The sequence below is a fragment of the Chrysochloris asiatica genome, unplaced genomic scaffold (assembly GCF_000296735.1).
Source record: "Chrysochloris asiatica unplaced genomic scaffold, ChrAsi1.0 scaffold00020, whole genome shotgun sequence".
Lineage (NCBI taxonomy): Eukaryota > Metazoa > Chordata > Mammalia > Afrosoricida > Chrysochloridae > Chrysochloris > Chrysochloris asiatica.
This window is the reverse complement of record NW_006408538.1, coordinates 14,439,507-14,466,276: the sequence shown is the minus strand read 5'-3', so window position 1 is coordinate 14,466,276 and position 26,770 is coordinate 14,439,507. Positions and strand designations below refer to the sequence as shown.

The window sequence follows — 26,770 nt, the reverse complement described above, 5'->3', positions numbered from 1 at the left end:
CCCTGACTCATGGCGGTCCAGTGCACAGTGGGGTTGTGATCCATAGGGTTTCACCAGATGATTTTCAGCAGTAGATTGCCAGACCTTTCTTCCTTGTCCATCTTAGTCTGAAAGTTCCACTGAAACTTGTTCAACATCTACTGCCAGATAGGTGATGGCTGGGAATCTTGATTCCCAGGTCTCCTACACAGACGGTGAGGATTCTGCAACTAAACCGCCACTGCCCCCAATATGTCAGTGTTGTTGTTATAAAGTGACATCGAGTCAGTTCCAACTCATAACGACCCTATGTAGGGTTTCCAAGGAGTAGCTGGTGGGTTTGAACTGCTGACCTTGTGGTTCACAGTCCAGAGCAACCACTTATGTACAATGTGCCAAGTTCAACGCTGATCCTACAGCGCCTCACCAGAAGTCCAATATGTCAGTGGTGGTGATATGTCATGCAGTCAGTTCCGGCTCATAGCGACCTAGCTTAGGGCTTCCAAAGGTTTCTGCTCCTGTAACGATTTCATTCCCTGAAATGAATCTCTCTGTAGAAATGGCTGGTAATTTTAAACTGCTATGCTAAGGAGCTCTGGTAGCGTAGTGGTTATGAATTGGGCTGCTAACCTTAAGGTCAGCGGTTCGAAACTACCAGCTGCTCCGTGGGAGAAAGATGAGGCTTTCTACTCCCGTAAAGATTTACACCCTCGGAAACCCTATACAGGGTCGCTATGGGTCGGAACTGACTCGATGGCACACAACAACAACAACAAATGCTGACCTTGGCGTTAGCAGCCTGACTCGTAACCACTACACTACAAAAGCTCCTTAACATGTCTGTTGTTGTTGTTGTTGTTAAGTGCCATCGAGTCGGTTCTGACCCATAGCGACCCTGTATAGGGTTTCTCAGGAGGAGCTGCCGAGCTTGAACCACTGACCTTGCAGTTCAAACAGCTTGTCAGTCTGGTGCATTAACCCACAGAGCCACACCAGGACTCCTAATATGTCAGTGACTGTGTGCCATGGAGTCAGTTCCGACTCTTAGCAACCCTGTACAGGGTTTCTGAGGCTGTAAATCTTTACGGGAGCAGAAAGCCTCATCATTCACCCGCGAAACAGCTGGTAGTTTCGAACTGCTGACCTTGCGGTTTGCAGCCCAATTTGTAACCATTATGCTACCAGAGCTCCTAATATGTCAATAGTTTCCCTTAATAACAGTGCTACAGTGAGAGCAACCACTTATGTAGAATGTGCCAAGTTCAATGCTGGGATCTTAATGTACACTCTCACCAATGCATATAACCATAGTTGTGAAGGTTTAGGTTGTATGTTAACTTGCCTGGCTATGAATGATTCTCAGTGGCTTAGCAGTTACAATGCAGCCATTCCCCAAGATGAGATGCTACAGAATGTAATCATCTTCATGACAAGACGAACTATGAGTAGTCAGGTGTGGACTTGAGCCAGGAATCCTTGTCTGCCCATCTTAGAAATCACCAGCAGCCTGCCATTCGACCTCCCGGTGTTGGTGTATCAGCCCCTGCAGCTACGTGTGTCAGGAGCAGCCTCTAGCCTGCCATCTAATCCACTACTTGGAACTTGGCTGCCTCTACAACCGATGTGAGCCATTTCCCTGAAATGAATCTCTCTGTATACACACATATGTAAGTATTACCAGGTTTGTTTCTCTAGAGAACCAAGCCTAAGACCCAGGTAGACAATGCTTATCACTTCTTTACTAATTAGGAAAAAGAGGCTCAGAGAAATTCAGTAAGGGCCATACAGTAATCAGTGTTGGAGCCAGGATTTTAAAATGTTCTCTTGGCCACAAAGTTGACTCTGATGCCCTGACACTTCGTCTTTCTATGATACCATAAGATGGCCCTTCCTGTGCTTTACAACTAACTGTGGCCATTCCCCCTTCTTCCCTGCCTCAGAAATAGCCTCACAAAGGACTGATGAGACCCTCAGAGATCTCTGGAGTCCCAAGGACCAGAGTTCTGGGGACACAAGTGGCTCAATTCCAGGCAATTGTGTTGTTGTTATTGTTGTTGTGTGCCATCCAGCGATCCTGTCTAGTGTTTCCAAGAGCAACTGGTGGGTTTGAACTACTGACATTGTGGTTAGCAGTCCAGTGCTTATCCTACAGTACCACACCAGGGTCCAATCAGTTATGTTGCTGTTGTTAAATGCTGTTGAATCGGTTCTGACTCATAGCGACCCTTTATAGGGTTTCCAAGGAGCGGCTGGTGGGTTTGAATCAGTGATCTTGTGGTTAACAGCCCAGTGCTTGTCCAACAGCACTAGCTCATAAAACCCACTGAGTTCCTCTGCTAGTACCAGAGACCCAATTCCGTTCCATGGCCCAATTCCATTTAGAGATGAAGAGACTGCGATTAGGAGCTACAAACCCCCATCCCCACGGAGGTGTGGACAGAGGCAGACTTGGGGCCCCTCCCCGGCCTACCTTCATTATGAAGGTCTCCGTGAGGCTCTGCCCAGTTCTGTCGTCCGACCTCCCGGCGGTACACCACGTGTGTCCTTCCGATGGCCTCTTTCTCTTGCTGCCCCCATTCCAGAGGCTCAATGAAGTAGTCGGTGCTGTCTGTGCGGATCAGGCCAGCCTAACCAAGGATATAGTAGGGGGAGAGAGAGGAGAGGCATGAGTACACGGCAGACCCCCAGGTGAGAACTTGTGAATGTGGAGAGCCCTGGGATTCTAGGGGGAAAGTAAGGAGCCCTGGTGGTGCTGTGGATTAAGCATTAGGCTGCTAAACCACAAGGTCAGCAGTTCAAACCCACCAGCCGCTCCACAGGAGAAAGATGAGCTCTCTGCCACCACGATGGTTTAGAGTCTCAGAAGCCCTATACAGGGTACTTATGAGTCGGCATTCACTTGATGGCAGTAGGTTTGGTTTGGATTGGGATAGGGAAGTTGGGGGTGGTAGTAGGGAGACTAAGCAAGCAAAGCCAATCCACTTTTACTGTGTAATGCAATCATGAAATTCCACCTAAAGTTTCATTTAAACAAAGGGTTACACTGCTTTAAAAAGGAGGAAGACAAACACCACACAAGAGAACCACATTTCAGCCACAAGCTCTAGTACATGCTTTCTCCTTACCTACAGGTCAAGGAGGGAAATCCTAGCAGCAAAGGTTAATTATTCCTGATGTGGGTGCTGGTGTCTCACTGCAACACACAGTGCTATTAATTTGGCAGTGAACACTCTTACGTGTGTGTGTGTCTGCATGTGCACGTGGACACACGCACATGAACGTTGCATTCACAAGTACTCACCCCACGGAGAGGCATAAAACGTTCCCCAACAATCAACCAGCCAAAGATCACAGCAGGACTGCGTGTTGTTGTTAAGACCCGTTGAGTCAGTTTCAACTCACAGTGACCCTGATTAGGGTTTCCAAGGTTATAAATCTTTGTGAAAGTAAAAAGCCTCATCATTCTCCTGTTTTTAATCTAATTTTTTGTCAACATCAATATATTTCCTTTTTTATTTTGGAAAAAAAAAAAAAAAAGCAGGTTTTGGCTTTGAAAAACAAATATTAAAAGTATAACCCTGGTCAAGCCGGCATGTGTGTAATCAGCGCCCAGTGAGGGAAGCAATCACAGGGGTCAATTAAGTACGAACATAACTAGATGTGTGGGAACCTACGCATAGCTGCACACACAAACACACAGGCCATCATCCATCTCTGTAAGCTAGTAAAACTCGCCCACCCACCACAGTGTCTGCAAAACAGCAGGCACTCAATAAATGCATGTTTGCTGCATTTGCTTACTCATTCAGCAAATATCTACTGAATGCTTGCTAAACCAGGCACTGGGAACGCAGCTGTGAACACAAGACAGGGAAAGAAGGGACCATTTTATACATCAATTGGACCTTCTCCATATGAACAGAAACTGCCTCTTTAATATACCTAATCCCACCCATTTCCCCACCTCTGCCTATTGTGAGATTCCATCTTGAAAAGCAGCCTCCACGGCCTGCTGAACATCCATCACCCTGTGACAGCCAATATTTTTTGTATCCTTTTCCATCAATGTCTGTCAAACTTCAAACACTACTTTGGATCAAAGCCAAGATGAACTGCCTTCTATGCCTCATAAACAGACCCGATCAGGACTCAAAAAACAATGTTCTAGGGGAAAACAGAAGCCTTACTGGAATGAGTTAGCCTTTTGGAGTTAGTTAGGTTTTTCCATGATCTGGGGTGTTTGTTACAGGGTCAGTACTGGTTAAGGATTGAATTGTGTCCCCCCAAGATATGTGTGGGAATTCTAACCCTGTACCTATGGATATAATCCTGTTTGGGAATAGAGTGTTCTTTTGTTAGTTAACAACAGTATAGGGTGTGTCCTAAACGTAATCAGCTTGGGGGTTATAAAAACAAACAGATAAGTGCTGTGTGAGAATCATAAGAATAAACAAGGAACACACAGGGTTACAGTCAAGGGAGAAACTGACAGGGCCAAGACCCTGGTTTGGACTTTTAACCTTAAGAACTGAGAAAAAAAGAAAATTCTGTTCCTTAAAGCCACCCACTGTGGTAGACCATAGAATTGATGCATTTGAGTGATGGTGTTGGAGAAGAATATTAAAAGTACCAGGGACTTGCAGAAAAACAAACAAATCTGTGTTGGAAGAAGTATAATAGTCAGAGTGCTCCTTAGATGTCAAGATGGCCAGACTTCATCTCTCATACTTCAGACCTATTATTAGGAGGCACCAGGAAACGGATATCATGCTTGGTAAAGTGGAGGGTCAGTGCAGAAGAGAAAAACCCCCAATGGATGGGCACAGTGGCAGCAGCAGTGGGCTCAAGCTTAATGATTGTGAGGTTGGTACAGGACTGGGCAGTGTTTTGTTCTGTTGTGCACCAGGTTGCTATGAGTCAGAACCTACTCAAAGACACCTAACAACAACAGCTGTGGTATTTGTTTGACAGTATCACTAAGACATGAAGACATGTCAAAAGTTATATTTAGCACACCTGCCGTCATCCATTTGAAATATTTTTCAAAGGTCCTGATGGCACTGTAGGTTAGGCATTGGGCTGCTAACCATAAGGTGGGTGATTCAAATCCACCAGCCACTCTGTGGGAGAAAGATAAGACTGTCTGTTTCCATAAAGATTTAGAGTTCCAGAAACCCTATTGCTCAATTCTATTCTGTTCTATAGCATTGCTATGAGTCAGAATGACAGTGGGTTTGTTTTGGGGGGTTCATGTGCCCTGAGTTAAGAAAGAGACCGATAAATCAGGCCCAGCCATTGGCTGTGAGTAAGCACACTGTCTGGAGGGTGGGCCAAGAGAGGAGAGGTTAGCCAAACGCATGCTTGGGACAGAGGTGGGGCATGGACAAGGGGCTGAGGGGAGGCAGGATATAGCTTACAGAAAAGGGGGCAGACATGAAGTTTGCAAGGGACAGAAATTCAACTCAAACTACCTTGGCCCAAAGGGATATGAACTGGCCTCAGTTGAAAGTGAGCAATCCAAATCTCCTCAGCTCCCTTTCAGCATTATCTCAGTCTTCCAGGTACACCTCTGCCCCTAGAGATGAGCAGCCTTTCCTTCCCTGGTCCTACCTGCAGAAGCCCCAGCTTAGGACTGGTACCCCTGCTAGACTCCCACAACCAGAGGAAAAGCAATGACTACACTGGAAGAAGTTGGAACACAAAACCACCGGAAATGGGGTGGGCACACCTAGAGGAGGAACAGCCTAGGCCAGAGTTCAGAAGCATGAAGACCAGGGAGGTAGGAGGGTCCATCGGAACCTGGACAATGGGTCACGGCCAAATCCAAGGGCTTCTGCCCCTGAGGAGCAACAAACAGAGCCACCTGCACAAAGCCAGTCTGTCTCCCCAAGTAGATGAGAGACACAGGACAGGCATGGCCAGCTTGTGGCCTCCAGGCTCCGAGCAGAGTCCTACCGCAGCTGCACGCCTGGTTGTGCAGTGTCTCTGCTCTGTTAGCATGAGAGTCTGTGAAGCCCCCCTCAGACAAGCTCCCCCCCGCCCCCCGACAACTCCCTCCATCCTTTTTTCCACACTCCTGCCTGGTATCAGGAGGGCTTCTGTCCTGTTCAAGCATCCTCTGGCAAGCAAAGTGCGAGAGACCCACATAGTCTGAGTCTGAAGACCTCTGCTTCATCCAACCACAGCTATACCAACCCAGGCTTGACAAGGTCCTCCCTCTCTCTGGGACCCAGTTAACCAAATAAATGCACAATGAGGACCCTTCAAAATCTGGTACTCCCAGCTCCACTGCCTGAAATATCAGCATGGCCGCCAAGTCCCAGTGCCTCATATACGCTTCCAAAACTATCTGGATGGGGTTAGGGCTGGACTTCAAGCCAATGCCTTACAGATCACACTCATGGGCCCTTGAATACCATCATGCCTGCCCGAGTCTTGAGCTTTACTGCTTCAGCAACGTCTCCAATTGGGAGTCTTAAAGGTCCTGGTGTGGTGCTGTAGGATAAGCACTGGGCTGTTAACCACAAGATGGGCAGTTCAAACTTACCAGCCGCTCCTCGGAAACAGGAACACTATGAGTCAGAATTGACTCGATGGCACTTAACAACTTTTACTGGCGTGCTTTCAGTTACAGAGAGCCCCATCCCTCAAGCTCTAACCTGTTCTAGAGGATTCAAAGACCATCAAGAAGGAAGAGCATGAGCGGTACGTGGGATCCTAATCACAGAAGCAGAGACACCAGAGACAGAGGCAAAGGTGATGGCATGGAGAGAGAGAGCAGCTGAGGACTGAAAAGAGAAAGGCTGTGTGCTAGTGGGCAGGAGACTGACTTGCAAAATGTGCCCCTTGGCTGTTTAAACAATTATATATTCTTGCATGTTTTTGTGTACATCAAAAAAACAAAGTGGGAATAGAGGCAAATACTGTTAACCGATGGTGCATGGAGGGGATTATAATCATTGTAATGACACAAAATATGATTGGTTGAGTGCAAAACTGATGTCCTGCCCTGTAAACAATCACTCAATTCAAAAAAGCGTTATTAAAAACAGATCTAACCTGTTCTATGTAAACATGTCCTGAACATTTTACTCAGCTGATATCTCACATTCCAATATTCCTTTATAAACAGTGTTATTATTAATAATAGTACCTGCCATTTGTATTTATATATATATATTGTCTTATTTCACCTTTCTAACAACTCTTTGATGTAGGCACAATTTTTAGGCCCATTTCATGGATGAAAAAACAAAGGCTGCGAATGGTTAACTAACTCACCAAAAGACACACTCAGCCATAGATCATAAGCCCAGTTCTGTATGGCTTTTAACCACCCTGCTACATTCACCTTGAGTTACCCATGGGGTCTTCTTCTGCCTTGGGGACCAGGTGGCGGGAGGTCCCTCCATGATCCCATCTTCAAATCCCTCGGTCCCTAGTCTGCTGTGACCACACAGATCAAGCAGGAGGTTCACTCTCTACCATTGTGCAAAACCGTCCCAGAGTGGTTAGCCCACCTCCTACTACGGGAGATGAGAACAGAAGTGACACTTTAGACCATAAAAGGAATTGATGTCTTCCACTCCTTAGATGATGCCCCTTCCCCTACTTTGTCCTGCAGCCTGAAACGATTCTTTCCTCCCACCCTCAGCAATCCTCTACTGGCAGTGAGAGCCCCAGGACTCCTGGGTCTGCGACAGACTCCACACCTTCAGACATCGCCCCAGCAAAGATTAAAAAATTTAGCCTTTTCTCCACCAAGTTCATTATTTAGGACACACGAGCTAGACCCAAACTCTGTAATACACAACCTGGCACTAAGTCTGTGACGATTTTTCCCAGCAGTCCCCAGGGATCAAGAGATTGTTCTTGCATTTCTGCACATGATACCTGGGCCATCACAGCCAGTTTGTGTCCAGATCTTGGCTCCCATGGGTCTCTGAGACCCTCCTTCTAGAGAGAGGAGAGGAAGGCTGGGGTGATCATAAGACTAGGAGACAGGATGAGCCAGGTTCCTGCCTTATCAGACCTCAGTTTCCCCATCTGTGCCATGTGAGGTTTGTCCTCCATCCCCTTCCAGCTCTACCCCTCTGTATTCAGGAAACCAGGCACCACACAGGGCAGACAGACTGGCAACAGGAATTTTCTGGCTCGGTCCCTTCACTAAATTACTCTTGTCTCTCAATTTATGGCATGCTTATATTTCTGAAAAGTAGGGGCTAATTTTAAAACACTCAAATCAAATCCAATTTCTGTGTAAAGAAAAAGAACACTGGATATAGTTCTAGTGAGCAAAAAAAAAAAAAAAGTCAGTCATAGCTGATGTTACTTTGAGGACTAAGGTGAACCTGATCCAAGCCGTGGTTTTTCCAATCGCCTCATATGCGTGTGAAAGCTGCACAGTGAATAAGGAAGACTGGAGAAGAATTATGCATTTGAATTACGGTGTTGATGAAGAATATTGAAAGCACCATGGGTTGCCAGAAGGGCAAACAAATCTGTCTTGAAAGAAATACAGCCAGCATGGTGAACATGCTTCCATACTTTGAACATGTTATCAGGAGGGACCAGTCCCTGAGAAAGACATCATGCTTGGTAAAGTGGAGGGTCAGCACAAAAAGAGGGAGACTCTCAATGAGACTGATTGGCACAAAGGCTGCAACAGTGGGCTTAATCATAGCAATGACTATGGGGGGGATGGCAGGACTGGACAGTGTTTTGTTCTGTGGTGCATGTGTCAGTATGAGTCAGAACCAACTCGGTGGCACCTAACAGCAACAATGTATCTGCCTCTACCCATCTCTTTTTTTTTTTTTGGAAACAGTAAATAAATAGGAAGCATATCTTAGAGACCCCCTTATATCCTGCACGGATCAACATTGAGCAAATTCAGTTGGTCATGTAATAAACGAAAGCTCACTAATTACATTCAATTGAGCTATACACAACACAAGTCCACAACCGACTTCTACAAATGGAAACTCTCCAATAGGCAGTTTCTGTCACTCTTAACTGAACTTTAAAACAAAAACGTACTGCCACTGAGTGAATTCTGACTTATGGTAAACCCGAGTGTTACAGGCAGAACTGCTCCACAGGGTTTTCTTGGCTGTCATCTTGACAGAAGATCACCAGGCCTTTCTTTCGTGGTACTGCTGGGTGGGCTGAAACTGCCAACCATCAGGTTAGTTAGTACTCAAGTAAAAACTGTTCCCGCCACTCAGGAATCTCGGTTGTACTCTAAACTCCATCCTCACATCTGCTTCATGAAAGGTGTGTGGCTGACGGGAATCTCTGGGTTGTGCAAACAGTTAACATGATTGGCTACTAACAGAAAGGTTTTGGTTACCTACTTCTGGAGGGAAAATAGCCATTGAAAACCCTACAGTGCACAGTTATACTCTGATACCCACAAAGTCACCAAGAGTCAGAATTAATCTAATAGCAACTGGGTCTGGGAGTGTAGCTGACGAGAAGAGAAGCCTGTTTGTTTGAATTTTCCAATGTGGCTGGTGACATCCACTTTCGTTGCAAAGATGATACCTCCTGCTGCATCTTCACCCACAGGCCTCCTTGTGCTCATTCAGTCCTGGTTCCTATCAAGTGAAGCCCGCAAATCCAAACTGCAATTCCAGCCCAGCTAGAGACGACAAGGTCATGTGATAACTAAGGAGCTGGATGCTGGCTTGTTGTTGTTGTTGTTGTTGTTGTGTGCTGTGGAGTCAGTTCTGACTCATAGCGACCCTGTACAGGGTTTCCGAGGCTGTAAATCTCTACGGGAGCAGAAAGCCTCATCTTTCTCCCACGGAACAGCTGGTAGTTTCAAACTGCTGACCTTGAGGCTCACAGCCCTATTTGTAACCACTACGCTACCAGAGCTCCTTGGATGCTGGCTTAGAGGCCACCTTTTAACCGGCCACAGATCATCACTGAACAAGTTCAGTTGGTCAACAGATATCTGTTTACAGCTGGGGTGAGGGCCCAGATATGAGTATTTTAGTAAGCCCATTTAAACTGAATTATTTTAAATTAGTATGCATGTGTGCATATATGTATGTTTATTCTAAGTTGCACATGTTTGCCTGTAAACTGAGAGGTAAGGGTACACTAAGCCAAAAAATTCTCTTCAGAAGGTGCTATACAAAGAGATCCAAGAACTGGAGACTGTGCCCATGGACAGTGCAGAATCCAGATTTAGCCAGCTTAGGGTTCCATCTGTGCCAAGTTAGGTGGAGAGAAGATGACACAAGGCTCAGGCCGGAATCTAGGCAGGTGCCAGGGGCTTGGCTGAGAGGACAGCTGCAGGCTCTTTGGGAATGAGGAAGATCCCAAGCCCCCTGGCTACTCCTCTGATTTCCCATCTTTGCCAAATGCTTTGGTTTATCGCTAGATCACAGCTGCCAGGGAAGGGCCCAATTCAAGGAGGCAGCTGCTGTGGACCCAGGTAAGAGGGGTGGCCAGGTCTCCTCTTTCATCTCCTTCTACGCTCAGCTTACCCAGGGCTGCCTCCCCAAGAAGAAAGAAGCAGAGTCAGCTGCCTCCCACCTGACCACCCCACCTCCCAAGGAGAACACATACTTCAGCCTAAACCTCTTCTGGAAATTCCATCAGAAGGCTTTTACTGCCATGGCCAATGCTTGACCACTTGTGCTGTATCAGGGTCTAGGCGTCTAGAAAATCTGGCTCGAAATTGTTCCACCATTAGAAAAGAAACAAAATCCCTGGCAACTGGAGGCTGGGGTGATGTGCATGACAGGAGTAAGGGATTCCTCAAGGAGTGGCTGTTCCAGCCCACCCCAGCCTCTGGCTTCTACACTATCTCCAGGCTGCATCACCTGCTCTAACCTCAGAGACTGTGACCACGGCATCTCCTTCCCTCCCACCTGTGCCATGTTCACATGACTGTTACACTCTGACCCCTGCTACCATCTAACATCATCAAGGCCTCTCACCACCACCACCAATCCTCCTTCAAGTCCCCACTTCACTTGTCTACACGTTGGACCACTTGATCCATAGACATAATCATTCTCTTGCAAAGACCCATAACTCTCCGTCTTTTTTTCTCCATTCTACTATCCCAGAGATGTCCTAGTTCAACCCAGTCACCCTACCTACCACAGATGGAGGAAACACACAGGTGCTGAGTTAGGATACCATGATTCAGAACTCAGCAGAAAATCTCCTGTGGGTGGTCCCTCAGCTACTCCTCCCTGCCATGTCCATGTTGCAGTTCTCCACAACCACTCACAGGAGAACATAAAGGCAGTCAGATGGGTTCTTTATCCCCCTTTCAGCCAGAGAACAGTCCTCCCTCTGGCCCCCAGCAGCTGAACGGTGGGTTCTTGGCTGTGTGCTCAGGACCACCACCCTTTCACCTCTTCAAGGACATAGCTTTGCAATGATATCCTTCTCTCCAGCCTCAGCATCCTCTCCCTCTCTCTGGGACCACTTCCATCCCCATCCAATCACACTTGAGCCTCTCCTAGCTTTAAAACTCCCTCCCTCCTTCTCAGCTGTCCATCTATCGGCCCATTTCTCTGCTTCCCTTCACAGTAGGGTTATATATACACTCACTGCTTTCACCTCCAGGCTCCAGCATTCTCCTCCCACCCCGATGGGCTTTCAAAGCCACACTTCCCTAAAACTGCCCTCCTTAGGGTCGCCCACCATGTAGCCAAAGACTGTGGTCATGTCTTTATCCTGGTCCTACTCATCTGCCCCAGGATAAGCATTAGACTGAGAACCACAAGGTTGGCGGTTCAAGCCCATCAGCCACCCTGAGGGAGAAAGATGAGGCTTTCTGCTCCTACAAAGATTTACAGCCTGAGAAACCCTAGGTCACGTAGGGTCACTATGAGCCAGCACCTACGTGACAGCATTTAACAACAACAACAACAACAACACTCAGCTCCTCTAGCTACAGGCTCTACCCACATGTTCCACTGATTCCGTGGCTGTAAATACCATATACCTGCAGAGAACTCCCACATTACTCCCGAGGCCTTGACCCCATATCCAAAAGGCCATTGCTATTGACTCTAAGCCACGATGACTCCCACATGCGTCCGAGTAGAACTGTGCTCTGTACGGCTTTAATGGATGCTTTTGCTAAAGTCGATTGCCAGGCCGCTTTTCCAAGAAGCCCCTGGATAGACCTGAACCTTTTGTTTAGGAACTGAGCGTGTTAAGTGTTTGTACCACTCAGGAACTTCTGACTTCATGTACAAGTTGTTGTTGTTGTTGTTGTCAGGTGCCATCGAGTCAGAACCGACTCATAGCGACCCCATGCACAGCAGAACTAAACAATGTCCGATCCTGGGCCAACCCCACCACCGCTGCCACACCTGACGCCATCAATGATGCCACCTGGTTGATCCATCTCGTTGGACAAGTATGATTCCACAGTAGTCCCATTAGATTCCATAGCAATATAACACACTATTATCCTTGACAGGAATCCTGATCCTCACAGGGCATCTCAAACTTGAAAAGAGACATCTTGGTTTGGCTCTCAGACTTACTCTCCCCCATTTTCTCCATCACAGCAAATTGCACCACAATTTTCCCAGTTGCTCAAGCCAATTGAAGGAAGAGTGGGGCCCAAGGGTCTAATTTTTTTTTCAAGTCCTCACCTGCTTCAATCCCTATTAGTTCAACTGGAAACCCAGAGCAGCCCCCAACAGGATCTAATTCATCACAAGTGTGAGAGGATCAGCCCCCAACCCACACACCTCTAGACCCTGGGAGCAACCACCTCCCCAGTCAGTTCCCTTCAACGTGCCCATATCCCTCTCTCCCTCAGCCTCACTCAAGACAACTTTATACTTTCAAGAAGCATCTACTGTAGGCTGGCCTGGGTGGGAAAAGGAGGAGGAGTAAAGTCCAACCCTGGCTCTCCAGGAAACTAAGCCAGGAAATCAGACCTGGCAATTGAGAGAGAGTAAATGGAGAGGGAGAAGTACAGACCATGACGGTTCCTAGAGGAAGGAAAGCCATAGGCAGTCCAGGAAGGCTTCCTGGAGGAGGAGGCCTGGGCTGGACCTTAAAACATTAAGGTCATGCTACCCAACTCTAAGGACTCAGAAGTATGTGTGCTCTGAGACACACATGCATGAAGATGGAAAGGTCATGTATATGCATAGGTGACACATACATCGATGTTATACACAGGTGCATGGATGACACCATGTGGAGATGAAACACGTAGATACCACATATGTGCACAGGTGATACACATTCAAGAAAACACACGTGAACAGATAACACATATGTGCACAAGTACCAGGCATGTGCACAGATGACACCCACATGAACGGGTGTCGTGTGTGTGCAGAGATGGCACATGCACATTGACACGTGTGGCCGTGGCACACCGGTGCACAGGTGACATACATGTGGAGATGACACACAGGTGCACAAAGGACACATCTGTGGAGCTAACATGTGGGTGCATATGTGACACCTGTGTGCACAGGTAGCAGGCAGTGGACACAACACACAGAGAACACACAGGTGCACAGATGGCACACACAAGTGGAGATAACACACATGTGCAGGTGTGCATGCACAGATGTAACATATGTGGCAATGATACACGTGTGCACAGATGACAGCACAAGGAGATGACACAGCTGTACACACACACAGGTGGATATATCATACGGTGGAGATGATACAGATGACGCATGGGTAGAGATGGACATACATGCATGGAGACAACACTTGTGCATGGAGATGTCACACATGTGCGGAGATCACACACAGGGATGGAGAAAATGCACATCTGTGGAGATGACACATGGACAGATATGACAGAAGCCCAAGAAATGACACATGTACATGGAGAATGCACACATATGTGGAGCTGACACTCATGCATGAGAGACACCCATACAAATGAGACGCATGTGTGAGAGGACACACATGTACAGAAACAATCTACACACAGGGAATTGACACACACACAGAAGACAGAGAGACGAGAGGTGATGGAAATCACATAAAACATGATGCTGACACACATTCAGAAACAACAGGCAGGCTTGGAGGCAGCACACACACAGGATGACACAAATGCATGGGAATGACATACATTCAGGGAGATGGCACACACCTACAGAGAAAACAGAGATGCAGGGAGATGACACACAAGCATGAGGCACCCAGGCGGCCTGCTTCCACGGAAACATGATTCAGTGTGGCTCAGATTAAGGCTTGTGATGCTGAGGTTCCATGTAATTCAAACCTGATGTGGAAGCTCTGAGCCACAGAAGCTGCACTGAAGGCTGGGGCTGCCAAATCCTTGGCCTCCGTCAAGGAAAGTCTGGAAGCTGATTAACTTGGAGCCACAGCCTTGAGGACAGGCAGAAGGTAGGAGCCCTTGGAGAATGGAAAGGTGCCCTGGTACGCCCCACTTGGGCACCACGAGAATGCTGGACCAGGCCAAAGGCACAGAAGGAAGGCCAGAATGTGGAGCCCCTCCACCAGCTGGGCACAGTTACCTGAGATGGACACTGGGCCACAGTGCCAAGTCATGACCTCTCCAGGCCACACCACTGAGAGATGCTGGAGAAGGCAGCTGAGGTCTTGCCGGGCTCAGTCCATTTGCAGCCAGAATTCTTCTCAGGAGAGGAAAAGCAATATGGTGGTGGGGGTGGGGTGGGGGTGGTTAAACACAGAGACTCCAGAGACCCAGTGGCTGGGTTCAAATCCTGGCTCTGCCACTTGGAAATCATGTGATCACTTAATAACCCTGTGCTCTAAGAAAGTAATGTGCACAGAGCACCAAAGATGACCTGTACCGTGCAGCAAGGATTACTCAAGTGCCACCTTTCACTGCCACACCATCATCCAAATTATTCCCAGCAACTCAGCAGCTTCTGAGGGGAGCCTGTGGTTCAGTGACGGGAGCAGGTAAAATTGCCATGGTGTGGGCATCTGACTTTTAACTTCACAGGGAGAAGAGAGCATCATTATCGGGATCAACAGCCCAAGGCTGAAGCCTGGCAGGCAGAGGTCATATCTGCCAGCCTTCTCATCAATTCTGACACCCACCAATGCATTCTGCTGGGTTTGATCATTTTTTGCAATGTCCACACAGAATTCATACAGAACACTCACAGTTACGGGGTTTGTTATGGAAGTAATAAGTTACAATTCAGGTTTGGGAACACTTTGGATACAGTTCTTTGATCTGTTCAGCCTTTTCTCAGCCAGGCGCACAGATGAACTCTCCATCTGGCTTACAGTCCCTCCCCCTGGTCTCTGCCTTGCTCGGGCAAGTGTCATAAGCTCTTTTTGTCTCGGCTAAGTGCTCCGAGGCACCCAACTCTGCCAGCCAGCCTTCCCAACATCGCTTGGCCTGGGACCTCACCGTGGCATCACTTGCCACTCTCCTGCTTCTGCTGCTCTTTCTCTTCTGTTGCTTACTGTCTCTCCTCTCTCTAGTGTCACAGCTCTGGCTGTCTCCTGGCTCAAGAAGGTTCTCAGCACAAAACCCAAGGATCCAAGGGCTGTGTGTTCCCTTCCTGTCTCTTCTGTCGTGGTGGCCACCTCTGGGGTGGCTCATTTTAAGCTTAGCGGAATGGCACAACTGACCAATCCCCTCGTTAGGATTCCATATTTGCATGATCCCATTCTCACAAGGGTGTCATACGCCTTATTTACATTATTAGTAAGCTATCGAATTCCCTGCAAGGTCACCAGTTGGAATCTACCAGTTGCTCCGTTTGAGAAAGATGAGGTTTTCTGTTCCCATAAAAATTTACAGCCTCAGAAACCCTATACAAGGTCACCATGAGTCAGGACAAACTCCATGGCACACAACCACCATCACCACCACCATCATCCAATTCCCTTTGTGGCCACAAGTACCTCATTTGAATAGTCCTATGTAGTCATTTGTGGAAGTTACAAAGACTAAAGCTAAAAAGTCTAAATTAAGTCATTCACTGTCCTATAGAGAAATCACCTAGGTCCCAGGACTGGTTGACTTCTCCCAAAGTGAGATAGAAGCCTCTGAAAATTTCTGAACAAGAGTATCACAAGATGACGTGGATTTTAACAGAACTATTAAGACAGTGGAAGGAGCTCTGGTAGCGTAGTGGTTAACGAATTGGGCTGCTAACCTCAAGGACAGCAGTTCAAAACTACCAGCCGTTGCACAGGAGAAAAATGAGGCTTTCTGCTCCCGTAAAGATTTACAGCCTCGGAAACCCTGTACAGGGTCACTATGAGTCAGAACCAACTCCACGGTACTTAATAACAACAACATTAAGACAGTGGAGTCCTGATGTGGCACTGTAGGATAAGCACTAGACAGCTAACCACAAGGTCAGTGGTTCAAACCCACCAACCGCTCCTTAGAAACCCTATACAGGGTTGCTATAAGTCAGAACTGCCTCAACAGCACTTAATAGCAACATTAAGACAGTGGAGTTCTGGTGTGGCACTGGTGTGGCACTGTGAGTTAATGCGCTGGACTGCAAAGTCAGTTTGATCGGCAAGGTCAGACGTTCAAGCTCACCAGCTACTTCTTGGAAACCCTATACAGGGTTGCTATGGGTTAGAACCAACTCAATGGCACTTAACAACAACAAATTTAGACAGCGGAATCCTGATGTGGTGCTTTAGGATAAGCACTAGGCTGCTAACCGCAAGGTCTGTGGTTCAAACCCACTAGTCGCTCCTTAGAAACCCCATACAGGGTTGCTGTGAATCAGAACTGCCTCAACAGCACTTTAACAACCTTTGTTGTTGTCATTGTGTGCCGTGGAGTCGATTCCGACTCATAGCAACCCTGTACAGAGTTTCTGAGGCTGTAAATCTTCATGGGAGCAAAAAGTCTCATCTTTCTCCTGCAGAACAGCTGGTAGTTTCGAACTGCTGACCTTGAGATTAGCAGCCCAATTCATAACCACTACAGTACAAGAGCTCCTTAACAACATTAAGACAGTGGAATTCTAGTGTGGCACTATAAGATAAGCACTGGACTACTAACCATAAGGTCTGTGGTTCAAACCCACCAACTGCTCCTTAGAAACCTTATACAGGGTTGGTATGAGTCAGAACTGCCAGGACAACAATGTTAAGATAGTGGAGTCCTGGTGTGATGTTATAGAATAAGCACTGCTGTAGGGTAAGCACTCTGCTAACCGCAGGGTCTGTGGTTCAAACCCACCAGATGCTTCTCAGAAACCCAAGTCAGAACTGACTTGGCAGCGCTTAACAACATGAAGACAGTGGTGGCTCTGTGGTAGAGTCCCAGCATCCCATGCAGGAGCCATGCTAAAGTACCTCACGCACAGCCTGTCAGTGGAGACTTACATGTTGCTAGCCAGCTGAACAAGTCCCAGTAGTACTTCCAAACTAAGACAGACCAGGAAGAAAGACCTGGTGATCAGCTTTCAAAATTAGCCAATGAAAGCCCTACGGATCACAACAGTCTGTTCTCCAACCAATCATGGGGACGGTGCAGGACCGGGAGCTGCTCATTCCCTTGCGCAGGGCGTTGCTATGAGTTCCAAGCTGACAGCAGCTCACAGCAACAGCTCTGACTGCTCTGGGAGAACAGAGTGCAGAGGGCCAGGATGGGAGCAGGGAGATCAGGAATGCCATCACCATAGTCTAGGAGAGAGAAGGGCTCACGCACCCCAACACTTGTTATTGCTGCTAAGCCCTGTTTACAGAATGAATTGTATCCCCAAAAGGTATGCTGAAGTCCCAACCCCTATACCTATGAAAGCGACCCTGTTTGGGGAAATCAAGTCTTTCTTTAACGATATTATTAGTTACATCATACTAGGGTGATGGTGGTGGTGGTAGGGTGCCATCTAGTTGGTTCCTATTCATACCGATCCTGTATAGAATTTCCGAGGCTGTATGTCTGTCTCCCACAAGGCAGCTGGTGGGTCCAATTCATAACCCACTGCACTACCAGGGCTCCTTTAGGGTGGGGCGTAGTCCCAATCCCTTGTGATTGGTGTTTTATTAAAAGGGGAAACAGAGAGGGTGACATCACACAGAAGAGGAGCAAAGGAACGTGGCCTCCTTTAAAGCTGGGGTCTTTGAGGTGTTATGTTAGCATGAGGTCACACTGGAATAGAGTGAGTCCTATTCCTAGGAATCACTTTCGAACAGAGCATGGGAACACTGAATGTTTTAAAATTGGGAAAGGTGTGCGACAGGGTTGTGTTCTTTCACCATTCTTGTTCAATATGTATGCTGAGCAAATAATACGAGAAGCTGGGTTCTATGAAGGAAAACGTGGCGTCAGGATTGGAGGAAGACTTATTAACAACCTGAGATATGCAGATGATACAACCTTGCTTGCTGAAAGTGAAGAGGACTTAAAATATTTACTGATGAAGATCAAAGAGCACAGCCTTACGTATGGATTACAACTCAATGTAAAGAAAACAAAAATCCTCACCACTGGACCAATCAACAGCATTCTTATAAATGGAGAAGAGATTGAAGTTGTCAAGGACTTCATTCTTCTTGGATCAACTATCAACACTCATGGAAACAGCAGTCAAGAGATCAGATGACATATTGCATTGGGCAAATCTGCTGCACAGGAACTTTTTAAAGTATTGAAGAGCAGAGATGCCAGCTTGAGGACTAAGGTGTGCCTGACCCAAGCCATGGTATTTTCAATAGCCTCATATGGATGCGAAAGCTGGACAGTGAATAAGGAAGATCGTAGAAGAATTGATGCCTTTGAGTTGTGGTGTTGGAGGAGAATACTAAAAGTGCCATGGACTGCCAAAAGAACCAATAGATCTGTTTTGGAAGAAGTGCAACCAGAGTGCTCCTTGGAGGCCAAGATGGCTAGGCTTCGTCTCTCATACTTTGGACATATTGTCCGGAGAGAACAGTCGCTGGAGAAGGATGTCATGCTGGGTAAGATGGAGGGTCAGAGAAAAAGAGGAAGACCCCCAACGAGATGGATCAGCCAGGTGACATCATTGATGGCATCAAGGGTTGGCCCAGGATCGGACATTGTTTCGTTCTGCTGTGCATGGGGTTGCTATGAGTCGTTTCCGACTCGATGGCACCTGACAACAACAACAATCCTATCTGAGTGGGGTCTTTGTAACAGACGACACTGACTGATAGAGCCACAGGAGAAGACACCTTGTGAAGGTGCAGCCACACACCAAACTCCCAGTGAGCTGGGAGAGAGGAGGCCAGATGAACTCCTGACCTCAGAGCTGAGAGACAATGTATTTCTGTTCTTTAAAGCCACCTACTTTGTGGTGATTCGTCACACTGCGCTAGGAAACTAAGACAAATAGCAACAAAGCCTGCACCCCTCCATGGTCCCCCCACCCCCACCCAAGAAGCTCTGGTAGCATAGTGGTTATGAGTCTGGCTGCTAACCTCAAGGTCAGCAGTTTGAAACTACCAGCTGTTCTTTGGGAGAAAGATGAGGCTTTCTGCTCCTGTAAATATTTACAGCCTCAGAAACCCTATGCAGGGTCGCCATGAGTTGGAACTGACTCCACAACACACCACCACCACCATCATCCATGCACCCCACATGTTCACTGGCTCCACACCTTTGCTCCCCAATGGGAGCTCCACGGGAGAGCCCTCTGGCTCAGCTCAGACAACCAGCATTGCTCCTTCCTCCTTGCTTCCAGGGACTCCCTGTCCAGATATGTCTGTCTATCCCACTTCTAGACATAAATTTAGGACAAGGACTACTCCTGGCCCAGAGGTTGTCTTCAGAATGAAACCACCTCAAGTCACTATTCTTTGGATTAAATCCCCAGTGCCACTTCCCTTGGGTGTTGCCATTAATGAGAGCTTTGCTTTCCATCACAATGTGGCTACAGATTAGGAGCGGTGTATTTTCCCCAGACTTCCCATCTAGGGAATATGAATTATGAGGTAACAAAGTATCAAAGTCTCAACACCCCCAGGCCAGCAGCTTGCCAGGCTATGAACACAGGCCACTTTGGGCTGGAGAAGCCAATTCAGAACATGAGTTCCTGACAGCCTTGAGGGGCAGAAATGAACCTGGGCTGTGGGTTGTGGTCTGGTGAAGGGGGCAGGCAGGCAGGGGGAGGACTCTTCTAGAGAGATCAAAGATGTAAACATTGAGTTGACTGAAAAGCAAAGCCTGTCAAAGGGCTTCAAGCAACACACGTGGAACAGAATTTCATTGAGGTCTGACCTTGTCCTGGCAAGCCCCCTCACCTTCAGCTTTGCCTCTTAAAGGAACCTCTTCCGTTGCCTTGTCAGCGTGTTACTGAAAGCAGGAGAAAATTAGACTGAAAGCTTGTTGTAGTTTTTATGTTTCATGATAAATCACGTGTACATAGCAGTACCTGACACCCGCTCAAATGTTTTGAAAATGGAAAATAGAGTGAAAATGGTCACCTAGACTAAAACATGCCAAAAGGTTCCCTCTGAGCTGCACACCCCACTACCTGCGCAGTTGTGTTTTTTCTTAGTCCCCTTCCAAGGGTTAGGGATGAGAATGACACACAAACATTGAGCAGTCCACGCCTTCAGCTTCTTCCTTCTAGTCCTTAGAAACGCCATGAGGGCTGTATAAACAGTTCTAGTAAGCATCCTGGCCCAAGAACTCCCATGAGACCCTATGCACACAAATTGTTTCTAGCATCCATTACCTAGCAACCATTGCCATGGCTACCACGTATCATTACCATCACACAGTTTGTCACTTTGAATCCCTATTTCACATATTAAAGCAAACAAGTCAATTCCAACTCATGGCAACCCCATGTAGGTCAAAGTAGAACCTCTGCATCAGTTTTTAAATGGCTGGTTTTTCCAAAGTAGATTCTCAGGTCTTTCTTCTGGGGTGCTGCTGGGTATATTCAAGGCACCAACCTTACAGCTAGCAGCTAAGCACATTCAGCATTTACACTATCTGGGGACTCCCCATTTCACACATGGTGGTGGTGTTTGGTGGTTGTGGTGTGCTGTGGAGTCGGTTCCGACTCACAGCGACCCTACATATGGTTTCTGAGGCTGTAAATCTTTACAGGAGCAGAAAGCCTGATCTTTCTCCCACAGAACCAACCGCAGGGAGTTTCAAACTGTTGACCTTGAGATTGGCAGCCCGACTCATCACCACCATGCTACCAGAAGCCCTTCTGTATATTTCACTATACTCAGCCTTTTACCCTTGACTCAAAAGATGACATGTGGAATTTGGGAGAAGCACTGGTCTAGATGCCAGACCTTGGACCCCACTAGCCATGGTGAAGGTTCTAGGTGATGACATTCACTTGCTGCATGACCTTGGGTATGAATAACTCTCCCTCAGTCTCCGTTTTCTCATCTGAAAAATGAAGAGGGGACCTAGAGGCCCCTAAAGCTTCTTCCAGTCACATCTGTCTACAACTGAGAATTGTTGCAATTCCATTAAACCAAGATTCGAGACAGGAGGCTTTCATAACAAGAGGATGATTTGAAGAGGCTGGATCTGTGTTGACAAGGAGCTCTCTGCACTGCCAGGAATGAGGTGGCCTTTAAATATTACCATCATCATCATCTTCATTTCTTCAGGCTCTGCAGGCAGGGCCAGGCCCACATGCAGAATATAGAACGCTGGGCCTGGTGATGGTTTGGGAACTTTCCACTGCAGAAGCCAGAGAATGCGGAAATTCCCACGCTGTGTCTGTGAGGCAGATGTAAAGGCAAGCAGAGCCCCCACCACACTCACCCCGACTCTGCCCCAGGGCAGCCCAGAAGCCGCCTCCCTCCAGCCACTGCCTGAAGATGCAGAGGAAGAACAACAAAGCCAGCCCCAGGAATGGCTGCTTCAGAGGCAAGGCGGTGAGGTGACGTCTGGCTTTTATTCCATATCATAAATTAGGGCAGACAGGGAAGCAAGGGAGAGACTACAGAGGTAAAACCCTGCAAGACCAGACCGCCTTGGGGACTGGAAAACTACCCAGGCCCCAGGCCCAGGACTCCACTCAGACAGACAGAGGCCCAGACCGGATGGGGCCTTCTAGGAAGCACAAACAGCCCACGAATGATGTTGGAATGGATGTCAGGGTCTGGAAACAAGCCTACGCTGGGCCATGTTCAGTTTCCTTATTAATTTCAAGAGATCAGCGATAATAATAGTAATAGTAAAAGTTACCATAATTGTTCCAGGCACTGCAGCTGCCTTTTATATGCATGATTTCTAATCAGCACAACTAACTGGGCAGACCTACTTTAAATAAGAGGAAACTGAGGCTCCCAGAGGTCCAGTCACTTGCCTAAGGGTCTTTATGGAAGACTATTTGCCAAGGTGACGATGACAAAGTTTACCAAATGTTTGCAACAATTACTCGGGTCCTTGTACCCATGCTATTTTGCACACACTGCCTCCCCTCCCATCAAGAGCTGGAGTCCATCTCCCCACTCCTGAAACACCTAATCTGGCCTCATGGCTTGTGTTGAGCAATAAAATACAGCAGAAGCGATGATGTGTAAGGGGCCTTGCAACTTCCACCTTTGCCCTCTTGAAGAATTACTCTGCGGCTGTAGTAATAAAGCCAGGCTTGCCTATTGAAAGATGAGAAGCCACATGGAGGTAAACTGAGGCTACCCAGCCAACAGCCAGCACCACTGCCAAACACGTGAATAAGACCAACTTGAACCTGCCAGGCCAGTCAAACCTCTTCTGGGGTGAGGAACCTTTTTTCTGCCAAAACTTACATCATTTGTGAGCCATACAGAATTATCAACTCAAAAATTAGCCTGCTGTATTTGGTCAAACATTTAATTAACTCACCCCTAACGTGATGGCTGGAACCGCAGATGCCTTGGCAGGGCCAGACCAAACAATTTCGCAGGCCTCATACAGCCCACGGGCCGGACGTTCCCCACCCCTGTTCTAGCTGAACTGGGCACCGCCTAGCCAAACTACAGGATCACAAGGAAGAATAAACTATACTTGTTCTATGTTCCTAAATTTCAGCCTTGTTTGTTACACAGCAAAAAAGGACTGACTGAGTCATTCAGTTACCAAGCGGGTAATTGGAGAATCCTTTCCCTATCTGTCTGTCTTTCCAGGTAAACCTGGGCTGCCAGTCTCCTGACAAGATGGAGCTGTGGGCTACTTTCCCTACTGAAGACCCATGGTCACCTGGCAGGTCACCTTGGGTCACAGTATCTGCCTTTCTCCTCAAATGGACTATTCCTACAAAGCAGACTCAGAACTGGGTTATGTAAAGAGCTAACATGTGAAACCAGGTCTTACCCATGAAGGAGGTGTAAACACTGGTGAAGGAAGTGCGGAGGGCAGGGAGGCCCATAGGCCGCACCCACAAGCCCCAGGTCACGGCTGATCTGCAAGGCCTGCCCATGTGCATGACCCCATTGCTGGCTCTGGCCTAGAGGCAGATGCACAATCAGCAAGGTGAGTGACAGATGTGGTGTCCCTCCTCCTAGACTGACGTGAAAATGCCTCCAGATGTGTACTGTGCGTGCCCTCCAAGAGTGGGCATCCACATTTCCTCTCCCAGATAATGCACCAAGGGTCACTGAGACCCTGCCCTGTCAGGCCCCACACCAGCGCCTTAGGGACACTACTTTCCAGAACTGTTGGCATGACTGTTTAGGCAAGAATGAAAACCAAGGCAAGAAGCAATCAGTATCCTTACAAAAACTAGCAGGTTGTTGTTTTTAAGCGCCGTCGAGTGGATTCCAATTCAGAGCAACCCTGGATAGGGTGTCCAAGGAGCAACTGGTGGGTTTGAAAGCCGACCCTGTGGTTTGCAGTCCCAGTGCTGATCCTACAACACCACACCAGGAGTCCCTTAAATCAGCCCTCCCTAGGATAGACTGCCTGCCAACTGAAGGCCCTGAGGGAATCTAAGGGTGGCAGTCAGACCAATGGGGTACTGGACTTGCTCTTCTTTCCTGCCACACATCCCCTCAAACTCAACACTACAACCAGTAAATCTACACCATTAATAGCACCGGTTGAAGTATTACGAACAGTGTCAAGTCCATTATATGCATGACATCTCTACGAGATGGGTACTATGATGAGCCCCTTTTAAAGACGAGGAAACTGAGGCACAGTGAGGTCATTGCCCAAGGTCACACAAAATGTAAAAGGCCAGCTGGGATTTCAATCCAAGCAGTCCTGAATTGGCTCTGTAGTTAGCACGTAACTGCCATGTGAGTTTGAGCTGCAAGATTGGTGATTCATCTGCACGAGCTACTCCTCGCAAAGCCTGCACAGGTTCGCTATGAGTCAGAATCGACTTATTAGCACTTAAAAACAATAAATTTACATCCAGGGATCACATTCTCCTCCCCTACACTTAGTGCTAATAGCCCCTCACTGTTTTTAAAACTTAGAGCATTTTACTTACAAATCCCTATTAATGATTTCTCCTTTAAAAAATCTCGAAAGTCAGGCCATTTAGTTAAGCCACACCCAATTTGCCACAACATTCACCTCTATCTGCAATTACTCATGTTATGAGTTTTTATCTCCTAGAAAGCTATGTTGAAGCTCTAATCCCCAGTGCCTTGGAACATGTCCTTGTTTGGAAATAAGGACTTTGCAGATCTGCTTAGTTAAATGAAGTCATACTGGAGTCTAGTAGACCCGATTTACTATGGCTGTGTCCTTCAGGGGAGAGGAAAAGACGCACAGAGAGACAGACACACAGGGAAGATGGTCATGTGAGGGCAGAGGCCAAGATTGTGATGTGGCAAATATGAACCAAGGACCACCTGGATCTACTGGGTGTGCCCCTAGAGACCTCAGAGGGAGCATGGTCCTGCTGACACCAGAACTGATGTTTAAAGTCGTCCAATTTGGGGGTGGGGGTGTTACAGTGCCCCCCAGAACTAATACGCTAGCTCTGCGCTCAATACTCAGAAATACAAAGATCTACAAGCCAGGTGGCGAGCTGGGAGATGTGCCTTGTATAAGTGAGGTGGAAGAAGGCACTGTGCGGGGAAGGGCCAGCAGGAGCAAAGGCTGGAGGGAAAGGAGGGAGTCAATGAGCCTGATGGGGTCAGGGGGTCTGTAATGAAGCCAGAGGGGCTGGTGGGTAAGGTAGTGAGGCCGGCACAGAGTGGGGTCAGAAACTGGGCTCCAGAGCATCCCCTCCTCCCAGATGTGTGAGGATGGGCAGCACCCAGGCCAAGATGTATGTGGACAGACCAGCTGGGTAGCTGGGCAGTAACAGTCACAGTTGAGATCTCTATCCTGCACATCCATAGGTCAGGAGCAGAAAGGGAAACAGAGGCAGAGGCTTTCAAGGGCCACCAGGACAGCCTGCTCCCTCTTCCAGAGCAGATTGTGGACCAAGTATATGCATTTGACACATGGACACCAATAAGAAGCAGGCAAATCTACCCACACCAGCATTGTAGCAGTTATCTCAGCTGGAAGGATTAGTGCCTTGTCCAAATATCCTCATTCCTGCTTACACACTTCCCATGGCTCCCTAGGGCCCCAGGAACAAGTCTAAGTTCCCTGGTGAGGCTGAGATCTTTCAGATCACAGTGTCACTGTCCTCTGTCTCCCATGGAGAACTGGTTTGATGTGTCATTTCTGGAATCCAGTGAAGGCATACAATTTTCCTCCTTGCAAAATGCACCCCATAAAACAAAGGACAGCCACCCAATCAAAAAAATTTTCAAAGGATTCGAACAGGCATTTTTCCAAAGAACACATATCCACCCTCTGCCATCAAGCGAATTTCAACTTTTAGTGAGCCTACAAGACAGACCCTATGGTTTCTGAGTCTGTAGATCTTTATGGGAGCAGAGAGTCTCATCTTTCTTCCACAGAGTGGTGGGTAAGCTTGAACTGCTGACCTTGCAGTTAGCAGCCCAATGCTTACCCCACTGCACCACCAGGACTCCTTACAGAACATATACAAATGGTAAATAAGCACATGAAAAATGCTCAACATCTTTAGCCAATAAGAAAATGTAAGTCAAAACCAGAATGAAACCATTTCACACCACTAGGATGGCTACTGGAGCCCTGATGTGGCACTGCAGGATAAGCACTGGCCTGCAAGGTAGGTTTGAACTGCAAGATCAATGGTTCAAACTCACCAGGCGCTCCTCGGAAATCCTATACAGGATGGCTATGAGTCAGAACCGACTCAAATGGCACTTAACTACAAGAAGGACAGTCATTATTAGAAAAAGGAAAACAGCAGGTGTTGGCAAAGATGTGGAAAATGGGAACTGTTACGCATCGCTGAGGACAGTAATAAATGGAGAAGCCACTGTGGATGGTGCCTCAGAAAGTTAAACCTGGAATTACCATGGTTGTTGTTCAGTATCGTCCAGTTGGTTCCAACTCATAGTGACCCTGTAAAGAATTTCCAAGGAGTGGCTGATGGGTTTGAATCGCTGACCTTGCGGTTAGGAGTCCAGTACTTATCCTACAGCACCACACCAGGACTCCTATGACCTGGCAAATCCACTCCTAGCTATATACCATGAAAGAACTGAATGTGGGGACTCAAACAAACACCTGTGTACCAATGTTCATTGAAGCATTCTTCACAATAACTCAAGTGTCCATAAACAGATGAATAAACAAGAGGCGGTAAATCTCTACAGGGAAGTATTTTTCAGCCATGGAGAGAAACGAAATGCTGATACTTGCTACAATACAGACAAATCTGGAGATGAGTGAAATCAGATACAAAGGGACAATTATTGTATGATCCCACCTATATGAACGACCTCAAATAGGCAAATGCACAGGTCAGAGTCGATTAGTGGTTGCTGGAGCTGGGGAGGGAAGAGTGGAGAGTGACCA

The 26,770-nt window shown here is 47.5% G+C and overlaps 1 protein-coding gene across 1 annotated transcript in view; it reads right to left on the bottom strand.

Moving 5' to 3' along the window:
* Positions 1 to 26,770, bottom strand: part of ADAMTS14 (ADAM metallopeptidase with thrombospondin type 1 motif, 14) — a 140,957-nt gene that overhangs the window by 103,415 nt on the left and 10,772 nt on the right. Inside the window, exon 3 of the mRNA XM_006835857.1 lies at positions 2,450 to 2,606. Within this exon, the coding sequence (XP_006835920.1) occupies positions 2,450 to 2,606 (157 nt within the window). The remainder of the gene's footprint in view (positions 1 to 2,449; positions 2,607 to 26,770) is intronic.